We start from the raw sequence: 10,578 nt of genomic DNA, 5'->3' as shown, positions 1-10,578 counted from the left end.
ACGCCCGGCTGATTTTTTTATTTACTGTAGAGATGAGGTCTCGCTGCCCAGGCGGGTCTCAAACCCATAGGCTCAGGCAATCCACCTGTCTTGGTATCCCAAAGTGCTGGGATTACAGGCTGAGCCACCGAACCCGACCACTAGGCTTTTCTTAAAGGTGTCTCATATTCAAAACACAAAGGCCTAATGTATTCTTATGGTGTTAGGATGTACAACTTATTACCTTCTTATAGTAGTACAATGTTATATAAGGTGATTCCTGACAGTGTTATCTAAAAAACAAAAACAGTGCAACAATGCAATTTGTGTGTTTTCTTTGTCCACTGTTGTTGACCACACTGGCAGGTCAGTCCCTAGGGCAGGGGTGTCCTGTTTGACTTGTGGTTTGGTGTCCAGCATGCAGTAACCCTCAATCAACATTTGTTCATTAAATGGGAAATAAGCAAAAGTGTGAGTGAATGGGCTGGCCAGAGTGGCACATGGAGTTCTGAGCCGCTTTCCAGCTCCTGGACGTCAGAGATTCTCCTGTGCTCACCTGTCCCCCATCTGGGGCTTCGGGTGGAAACCCAGTTTCCTCACTGGTCTCATTGATGACCTCCTCCCACTGCCACACCCCACAGAGAGGGCTGGAGAGATCAGCAGCTGCCACTTCTTGTATCTGGGAGAGAAGTTATTTCTCCAGAGTGGGCCAGATTAAGGCAGAGGATGAGGTCAGAGATGGAGATGAGCTTAGTGTGGATGGGAATAGGATGGGAGGTGACAAAGTCCTGGTATGGGGCTGGGATTTGGGAGGAGTTGTAGGAGCAGGAACAGGGGAGGGTTTGGTGCCAAGGCCAAGGATTAGGTCAGAGATGAAATTAAGGCCTGAGATGGTCATGGGGGAAGATGGGATAGGGATGAGTTAGGGCTGGGTCATAGTTGGGCCTGGGGCTGGCAATGGGTTTGGGGCTGGGATTTGAGGGAGAGAGAGAAGAGCTGAGGTTGGGATGGAGCTTTCTTTGGCAACAATGTAAGTTAGGGGCTCCCCAAGTGGGTAAACTGCCCAGAGCTCTGGGGCCATGTGCTGGGCTCGTATGAGGATCAGAGAGGGTAGACATTTGGAATTTCTACCTTGGTAGTCTCCAGCACATCCAAGGGAGCTAGGCCTACCTGCTGAATAGCCTCGATCTCCAAGCCCAGGGATTGGGGCAGCAGCTTGGTCCAGCCCACTCTTCTTGCCTGGGCCCTTTCAGGTAGCCTGGTCACAGAGGAGGAGGGAAGGCTGCCTCCATGCCTGGGTTTCTTGCCCTGCCCTGCCCATCTTGGGACTGGAGGCCAAGACAACTCTACCCTTGGCTACCCCCTCCTGCCTTCTCCCATGCCTGATGTTCCACTTACTCGTCTGGCCCCACATGGGTCTGACTCAGCTGCTCCTCCAGGTGTGAGATTTCCAGCCTCAGTTCCTACAAAGGAAACTGGGAGGCATACTAGCTCTCCATGTTTCCCCACCTCTACCACTGCTGGGCTCTTCTTCCAGGGTTTTTCTCACCTCCCCAACTTCTTTGGGCTTCCCAGACACATTTTGCCAAGGGACAAGGGGAAGAAAAGCAGTGACAGAAACTTAGGAAGCCAAAAAGACAGAAAGCAACAGGAACCCAGAAGGTAAGCCACAGCCAGGAAAATTGAGAGAAGGAAGACAGAGGCAGAGACACATGGAAAAATGAGAAACAAATTTACAGAGAGGCAAGAGAAACACAGGATGCAAGAGAAACATAAAAGACCAGAGCCAAACAGAGAAGAGTCGCCCAGGGAGACAGACTAGACCCAGAGGCAGAGACAAGAACCCCAATGAACTTGGCAGAAACACAAAAATATAAGGAGGGGAGATGCAGTGAGAAGACCCCCACAGAGAAGGAAGTGAATGGAAGACAGAAATACACAAAGTAAGAGAGGGGAAGGAAGAGAAAAAGTGAAAAGGCAGAGTCAGAAGCAGAGAGGGAGACAGTCATGCAGCAGGAATGGAAGAAGCAAGATGTGGTGACTGACAGAGAGAGAAAGAGGCGCAGGGAGAAGAGGCAGCAAGTCCTGGAGATGGTAAAAGACAAGCGGCGAGGGCCAGGCCAGGCAGAGAGCCTGTGGGTGGTGCGGGCAGCTGAGTTACCTGGGTTGTCACTCTGTACTCCTCCAAGGTCTTGGTCAGGTTTTCTGCATGGCGTGTGCGCTGGGAAAGCCCAAAACTGACTGAAACTGGGCCCAGCCCCCACCCTGGGGTCTGGGGGGTCGAGGGGGACTGGCTGGGCTTGAGGGACAGGATGGGCTTGAGGGAAGAGCTAAAGGCTTGAGGGAGAGCACTGGGAAGAATGGCTTTCATTCCCAAGGGGTCACAATTGTAACCTGGGGAAACCCTCTGACCTTTTTGGACTGCTTATCCAGGGATCAGACCCAGGCAGGACTTCCTTTTCCAGGCCGGGGGCAGGAGGTGGACAGTGCAAGTGGAAGGCAAATCTGCTTCCCTTCCCAGGCCCCTCACCTCAGAGAGGATGGTGTCGCGTTGGCAAATGAGGTGTTCACACTCACGGAGCTGTCGCTGCCAAGGAAGGAGCTGTCCATCCGTCCAGTTTCACAGGACTCCCCTTGGTTCTACCCTCCCTCTGGCCCACCCTACTCTCCCCACACTCTCTCTTCAACCTTCCAGGAGGTCCCTGGACTCCAGGGATTTCAGCTGAGCAGTCTGGGTGGCCTTGGGAGCCTGACAGTTTAATCCAAGACTCCTGCTATCACTAGGCTATGGTGGCTGAAACTGGAAATGGGAAAAATGGCCCCGGGGGTGATGGGAAGTCTTCAGGCACTAGAGAGGGACAGCACCTTCAAAGAGTCCTTCTCCATAGCCAGCTCCTCACTCCTCCTCTTCACTCCATCCCGTTCAGCCAGCAGCTTCCCATTCTAGAAGAAATGGTTGGTCACATTCACTTCAGGAAATGGTGATGTTAAAACTAATAGCCAGATGGGTGCAGTGATTCATGCCTGTAAACTCAGCACTTTGGAAGGCCAAGGTGAGAGATTTGCCTGAGCCCAGGAGTTCGAGACCAGTGTGGGTAACATGGCGAGACCTTGTCCCTATAATAAATTAAAAAAATTAGCCGGGCATGGTGGTGCGTGCTTATAGTCCCAGCTACTTGAAAGGCTGAGGTGGAAGGATCGCCTGAATCAGCAGGTGGAGGTTGTGGTAGCCATGATCATGGCATTGCACTCCAGTCTAGGACACAGAGTGAGACTCTGACTCAAAACATACACACAAACAAAAAAACTAACAGCAGACATTGGCTGAAAGCTTGATGTGCACTAGGCCTCATGCTAAGCACTATGTCTTTTAGTGGGACCTCAGCTTTTATTTATCTGTGCATGCCTCCCCTATCTATAAAAATGAAGATAAACTATTTTATGAGGTGGTTGTGAGGATTACATTAGCTAATAGTCATTGCTAACACTTATAAGCACTGTGCATGTGTTAACTTATTTCTTATTCACCATTTAAAAGATAAAGGAAGCTCAGGACCAAGTGGTTAAACAAACTGCCCAGATCTCAAAGGTGTTAATTAATGCAAATGTGTTAATGAGTATTAATGAGCACATCTAGAACAGTTATAGCAATGCCTGGGATAAACCAAATGTTTGATAAATGTTAAATATATATGTATATACGGAAGATGTCCAAAAAAGGTATACACATTTTAAGAAAGGAAAAACTATAAAATTGAAATGTCCAATATATACTATAACAAAAGAGGAATACAAGTCACATTTGACTTCTGCAATACAAGAGGTGCTCAAAGTGGTTACCATCAGTGTCGAAACACTTCTGATTACAGTGAACTGCACTGCAGGACTTGGTGCTGTGCGAGGTCTCCAGGATCTTCCCTTGTGCACATCACACACAGTACCATGCATCTCAAACTTATCACGAATGTGTGCAATTGTTAGGTGGCATACTCAGGCCTTGTCGTTGTACTTCCTCAATGTTCTCGAATTTCAAATACCACTTCAAAATGGTCTTGTGCTCCTCAAATGACAACTGTGCTTCTGCCATTTTCTTTTCTTTTTTTTGGATTGGAGTCTCACTGTCATCCAGACTGGAGTGCAGTGGCATGCTCAGGGCCACTGCAGCCTCCACCTGTTGGGCTAAGGCGATCCTTCCGCCTCAGCTTCCAAGTAGCTGGAAACACAAGCATGTGCCACCATGCCCGGCTAATTTTTTGAGTTATTGTAGAGACAAGTTCTTGCCACGTTACCCAGGCTGGTCTCAAACCCCTGGGCTCAGGCAATCCTCTCACCTTGGCCTCCCAAAGTGCTGGGGTTACAGGCGTGAGCCACCACGCCCAGCCCGCCATTTTCTTTGACTGTCATCCCTGTCACATGGTGATGCTAGCATGTGTATACATTTTTGGCACTCCTGGTGTATAATACATATGTGCTTATATATATTTTATATGCAACATATATATGTATATACTTTTAAAATTTTATATCTTGAATTTTTAACATACACAAAAGTAAAAAGGACAAAATAATGAAGCCTCATTATCCATATTATCTGTCTCCCAGCTTCAATAATTAGCTTCATTTTTCTAGTTTTGTTTTTTTCTCTCTCTTCCAGATTTTTGTTTAACTGGATTATTTTAAAGTAAATCCCAGGCACTATATTATTTCACCTATGGCTACTCCAGAATTTTATTTCCTGCTTGAGAACTTATTTCCTTTAGCAAAACCACAATACCATTATCATCCTTAACAAAATTAACAAATTTTTTTTTTTTGAGTCGGAGTCCCACTCTGATGCTCTGGTTGGAGTGCAGTGGCACACTCATGGCCACAACTTCAACCTGCTGGGCTCAGGCTATTCTTCTACCTCAGTCTTCCAAGTAGTTGGAACTACAGGCCCACACCACCATGCCCAGTTAATTTTTTGATTTACTGTAGAGATGAAGTCTTACCAAGTTGCCCAGACTGGTCTCACCTCCACCTCCCAGAGTGTTAGGAATACAAGCGTGAGCCACCACACCCAGTCACAATAATTCTTTAGTATCATCTCATATTGCAGTTTGTGTTTTTTTTTTAGTAGGAGTCTTACTATGTCACCCAGACCCAGGCTGGAGCCTTGATCTGCTGGGCTTAGGCTATCCTTCTGTCTCAGTCTTCCAGGTAGGTGGAATCACAGGCATGGGCCACCATGCCCAGCTAATTAAAAAAAAAATTTATTTATTGTCCAGACAAGGTCTCACTATGTTGCTCAGGCTGGTCTCGAACCCCTCAGTTCAGGCAATCCTCTCGTCTCCACCTCTCAAAGTGTTGGGATTATAGGTGTGTCAGCATACCCAGCTCCTTTTTTTCATTTTGGTTGTCTCACAGATATCTCTTTACATGTAATTTGTTTGAATGAGGATCCATATAAGGTCCACCCCCTTGCTTCTGGTTGAAGTCTCATTTCTTTTAGTTGAACAGTAATTTATACCCACCTCCCTGCATTCCCATCCTGATGCTCTTTAGGTCCTTATTCTGTGGAGGAAACTAGGTCATTTGTCATACAGGATTGGTGCATTCGTATTTGGCTGATTATGCTCTTGTTCCTTGTGATGATGTTCACCATGTTCCTCCATCCTCATTACTTCTTGTAAACTGGTGGGTAGATACAGGATCCAGACTCTTGCCTGATTTTTTGGCAAGACTTCAAGGTGGCACTATATACATCACTGTGCCATCAGGAGGAATACCATGTCTGGCTGTTCTATTTATAGTATCATTGCCAGTTTTACAGAGGAAACTGAGTAGAAAGGCTAAGAAACTTGGCCAAGGTCACATGGTAAGTCGACTCAAACCCAAGTGTGTGCAATTTCAAATCCTGTGTTTATATCTCCTCTGAGCCAGATGCAGCCCTGGAGGAGAATGGGAATACAAAGGGAACTAGCTTCATCCCTGGTCACAAGGAGCTCATAGATTAGAGGTGGAAACAGACATGGAAGCAGATGATAACAGCTTGTGTAGTTGGCTCCCATGAGGCCAAGGGCCTGGGCACCATGACAGCACAGATGAGAGGCTTTCTGAGACGGTAGTATTGAGTCTTTAAGGGTGAGGACAGTTAGCTAGGAAAACAATGGGGCAGCCCACAGCAGCTATTAAATGGAACCTGAGAATAAAATGGCCCCAATTCTAGTTTAGTTTCCAGGAACTAAAAGCCTAGCAAGTTACACAGTTTTGAGATGAGATGATCACTGGGGAAATGCATTTGGGCACATGGAGGCAGTCAAGTTCCCTTTCCCCAAACCCCTCCTCCTGGTGCCCCAAGGGATACCAAGGCCAGCCCCACCCTCTCTCCAGCTGGCTCCAAGTCCTCCATCAGCTGCCCTCCCTCAGTCTCAGCAGGCCTAGGCTGCCAGGTGAAGGGCAGAGGAAGGACAGGCTGGGAGTGCTGTGTCAACATCTGTCCACCTGGTAGGGATTTACAGGTCAAATCCTGGGCCACTCGGCAGGGAACCTGGTTACTCAGCCACTCCTGCCTCCTTCTGCAGTAACCTGAGCCAGCTCTGGAGGTTCTCCATAGGAAGGCGACCTGGACCTTCAGAGTGTCTGAGTGTCTTGTTACCCCAGCATTATTCTGTTGTAACTTGAGAACTCAATCTATAGATGCTCTGTAGGCAGCTGCAGGGAGGAGAAAGGTAGAGGGAAGGGAACCAAGAATAGCTTCAGTTTATCGAGCGCCTAGGATGTCCCAGGCGCTGCTCAAGGCACTCAACCTGGCAGCAGGCATTCCTGGTGGAGAGGAGTCAGGGAGTGCCGATTGCTATTTATTGCTTATTCCTTCTTTTGCTTTTGTGGAGGGTGGGGAGCAATCCACTCTCTGTGGGGAGCAATCTACTCTCTATGTCTGAGCACACAGTCCTGGGGGGGAAATCAAGATGGAAATCATGGTAGATTCAGAAAGCTTGGCTGGCTAGTTGACCCAGCAGCCCTCTCACTCCTCCTGTGTTTGCTTCCCATTCTAGAGGCTAAATAAGGTCAGAAGGTCAGATGCCATCCTATCCTCCCTTATAACTGGGGGTGTTATGTGATCCAGTTCTGGCTAGTGAGATGTAAGAGAAGTCTGCTACGGATGGGGTGAGGGGCTTCTGGAAAAGCTTTTCCTTCTGATGAAAAAAAGGCATGAGAGGAGCATTGTTGGTCCCTCCGTCCCACTTTGTCCTACTTTGAATGAGAACGTGAGGTTGGGGACTGATGCAGCCATCTAATTATAAGGCCACAGGCAGACGAATAAGCCAGGGAGCCACCAAACTAACTCAGAGATTACTTCCTTCAAAACCTTTTGTTAAGGAAATGAATGTTCTATAGATTGAAGTCACTGTTTCTTTGGTGTTCTCCTCCCTGGAGTTCAAAGTGTTTTGGACCCATCAGTGGCCCTGTTACCCAAGCCAAGGAAGTAGTTTGCTATAATGGCTGAAAGCTAATGAGCTGTAAGGGGGGTGAGGTTCTGTCAGGGAACTTCAGGGAAAGTCTTCCCTTGTGTGTGTGTTTCATTCTGTCATCCAGGCTGGAGTACAGTTGCGTGATCACCTCTCACCCCAGCCTCGATGTCCTGGGCTCAGGTGATTCTTCAGCCTCAGCTTCCCAAATAATTGAGACTACAGGTGTGTGCCACCATGCCCAGCTACTTTTTTTTTTTTTTTGAGTTGGAGTCTCTCACTCTGTTGCCCGGGCTGGAGTGCAGTGGCACCCTCAAGGCCACTGCAGCCTCGACCTGCTGGACTCAGGTGATCCTTCTGTCTCAGCCTTCCAAGTAGCTGGAACTATAGGCACATGCTACCATGCCTGGATAATTTTTTTTTTTTAGTTTATTGTAGAGATGAGGTCTCACCAGGTTGCCCAGATTGGTCTCGAACCCATGGGCTCAGGTAATCCTCTCATTTCAGCCTCCCAAAGTACTGTGATTATAGGCATGAGACAGCCTATAATCCCAGCTAATTTTTTTTTTTTTTTAATTTCATGTAGAGACAAGGTCTTGCTGTATTGTCCAGTTTGTCTTGCACTCCTGGGCTCAAGTGATTCTCCTGCCTCCGCCTCCCAAAGTGATGGGATTACAGATGTGAGTCAGTGTGCCTGGCCTTTTCCTTATTCTTTTTTTTTTTTTTTGAGTTGGAGTCTCACTCTGTCGCCCAGACTGGAGTGCAGTGGCTGCTCCCGGCCACCGCAGCCTCGACCTGCTGGGCTCCGGCGATCCTTCTGCCTCAGCCTTCCAAGTAGCTGGAACTACAGGCATGCGCTACCACACCCAGCTCATTTTTGATTTATTGTAGAGATGAGGTCTCGCCAAGTTGCCCAGGCGGGTTTCGAACCCGTGGGCTCAGGCAATCCACTCACCTCAGCCTCCCAAAAGCGCGGGATTACAGGCTGAGCCACCGAGCCCGGCCTTTTCCTTATTCTTAAAAAGAGGTGTTCTAAAAGAAACCATCACATCCTGTCTGCCATCCTGATGTGAAATTCCCATTGCCCCAAGGTGAGGAATTTTCATGGAAAAGTCAGAGAATAGCACCAAAATTTTGGATTTCAGTATGAAAAACAGTGCAGATGTAGGTAGGACAAAGACATTTGCTGAGAATACATGATCTGCCTGGGCTAGGCAGAGATCCTTGGAGCTGGGGGAGGAGTGGAAGAGAGAGAAATGAGCTGAAAATGAGCCCTTAGCCTTCTCCAAGCCCCAGGTTAGCTGTGAGGGGGTAGAGGAGGATGTATGCAGAACCACAGAACTCTGGGAAGTCTGGGAATCTGAGAGAGGCCCTGCATGCCCTTCTCAGCTCAGTCTCAGAACTATTAAGGTGTGAGAATAATAGAGGTGGCTGTGTGAAGAGTAGAGGCAGAGAAGGCCCAGTGTGGCCTCTGTGCTCTCACAAGAAAGTAGCCAAACCTCCATAATTCTGGAAGGATGTGGAAGTGGAAGAGCAGGGGCCCTAGCCCAGATGAGAGGACACCAGCAGCAGATGCAGACAGTATATCCAGAGATCTGAAAACAATCCAGTGGATGCTAGTGTGCAGTGGTGACACAGGCCAAGAGCGTGATGGGATTTAAAAAACATCATTAGGCTGGGTTCGGTGGCTCAGCCTGTAATCCTAGTACTTTGGGAGGCCAAGGCAAGTGAATTGCCTGAGCCCGCAGGTCAGAGACGCCCGGGCAACTTGGCGAGACCTCATCTCTACAATAAGTAAAAAATTAGCCGGGAATGGTAGCACGCGCTTGTAGTTCCAGCTACTTGGAAGGCTGAGGCAGAAGGACAGCCGGAGCCTAGCAGGTTGAGGCTGCGGTGGCCGGGAGTGTGCCACAGCACTCCAGTCTGGGCAACAGAGTGGGACTCCAACTCAAAAAATAAAATAAAATAAATAAAAAATAAATAAAAACATCATTAATAATGAATAGCAGAGAGGATAGCCACTGAGCAAGGATGAACAGCCTCCTAAAGCAGTAGGATCCTGTGTGGGTCTCCTGCAACTTAGATGCCATCTTGAGGAGGGGGGTGGCGACAGGTTTCATTGTCAATTGATGAGTTTGTTGCAATCTAAAAGAACTAGGGGATTCAGAATAACTATGCTGTTTTCTATCTCAGATGGAGTGGGGCTTGAATTAAACATGAGGTTGAACTGGGTCTCTTCAAATGATTTGCTAGTTCCTGGGTGAAATGCTGTCATTTAATCCCTAAAACAACCTTATTGAACAGATACCCTTCTCCCTGGTTCTTAGAAAATAAAACTAGTGGGGCTCGGTGGCTCAGCCTGTAATCCCAGCACTTTGGGAGGCTGAGGTGAGTGGACTGCCTGAGCCCGCGGGTTCGAGACCCGCCTGGGCAACTTGGCGAGACCTCATCTCTACAATAAAATAAAAAATTAGCTGGGTGTGGTAGTGCATGCCTGTAGTTCCAGCTACTTGGAAGGCTGAGGCAGAAGGATCGCCGGAGCCCAGCAGGTCGAGGCTGCGGTGGCCGGGAGTGGCCACTGCACTCCAGTCTGGGTGACAGAGTGAGACTCCAACTCAAACAAACAAACAAACAAACAACAACAACAAAAAAACTAAGGCTCAGAAAGGAGAAGTCACATCCCTAAAGTGTTGCCTGTGTGTAAATGGCAGAGATGGGATTTGAACTTAGAGCTAACTTAAAGCTTATGTTTTTTTTTTTTTTTTTTTTTGAGTCAGAGTTTCACTGTTGCCCAGGCTGGAGTGCAGTGGCACACTCATGACCACTGCAGCCTCAACCTACTGGGCTCAGGCGATCCTTCCGCCTCAGCCTTCCAGGTGTTGGAACCACAGATGCGTGCCACCACGCCCGGCTAATTTTTTGATTTATTATAGAGAAGAGGTCTCGCCATATTGCCCAGGCTGGTCTTGAACCCCTGGGCTCAGGCAATCCTCTCGTCTCCAACTTCCAAAGTGCAGGAATTACAGGCGTGAGCCAGTGCACCCAGCCTAAGCTTATGTTCTTTCACCGTAAAAAATACTAATACAAGCCGGGCTCGGTGGCTCAGCCTGTAATCCCGCACTTTGGGAGGCTGAGGTGAGTGGATTGC

General features: G+C 48.2%; 1 protein-coding gene across 1 annotated transcript in view; it reads right to left on the bottom strand.

The window, feature by feature from the left end:
- Positions 1-10,578, bottom strand: part of CCDC155 (coiled-coil domain containing 155) — a 22,684-nt gene that overhangs the window by 6,311 nt on the left and 5,795 nt on the right. Inside the window, exons 9-14 of the mRNA XM_008049177.1 lie at positions 2,845-2,922; positions 2,510-2,566; positions 2,141-2,200; positions 1,378-1,442; positions 1,150-1,237; positions 536-658 (exon numbers count right to left, since the gene is read on the bottom strand). Coding sequence (XP_008047368.1) covers positions 536-658; positions 1,150-1,237; positions 1,378-1,442; positions 2,141-2,200; positions 2,510-2,566; positions 2,845-2,922 — 471 coding nt within the window. The remainder of the gene's footprint in view (positions 1-535; positions 659-1,149; positions 1,238-1,377; positions 1,443-2,140; positions 2,201-2,509; positions 2,567-2,844; positions 2,923-10,578) is intronic.

Source organism: Carlito syrichta, unplaced genomic scaffold, assembly GCF_000164805.1.
Source record: "Carlito syrichta isolate Samal-C Ts95f unplaced genomic scaffold, Tarsius_syrichta-2.0.1 Scaffold130655, whole genome shotgun sequence".
Classification (NCBI taxonomy): Eukaryota; Metazoa; Chordata; class Mammalia; order Primates; family Tarsiidae; genus Carlito; species Carlito syrichta.
Note: the sequence above shows the minus strand (reverse complement) of the source record. Positions and strands in the feature narration are given on the sequence as shown.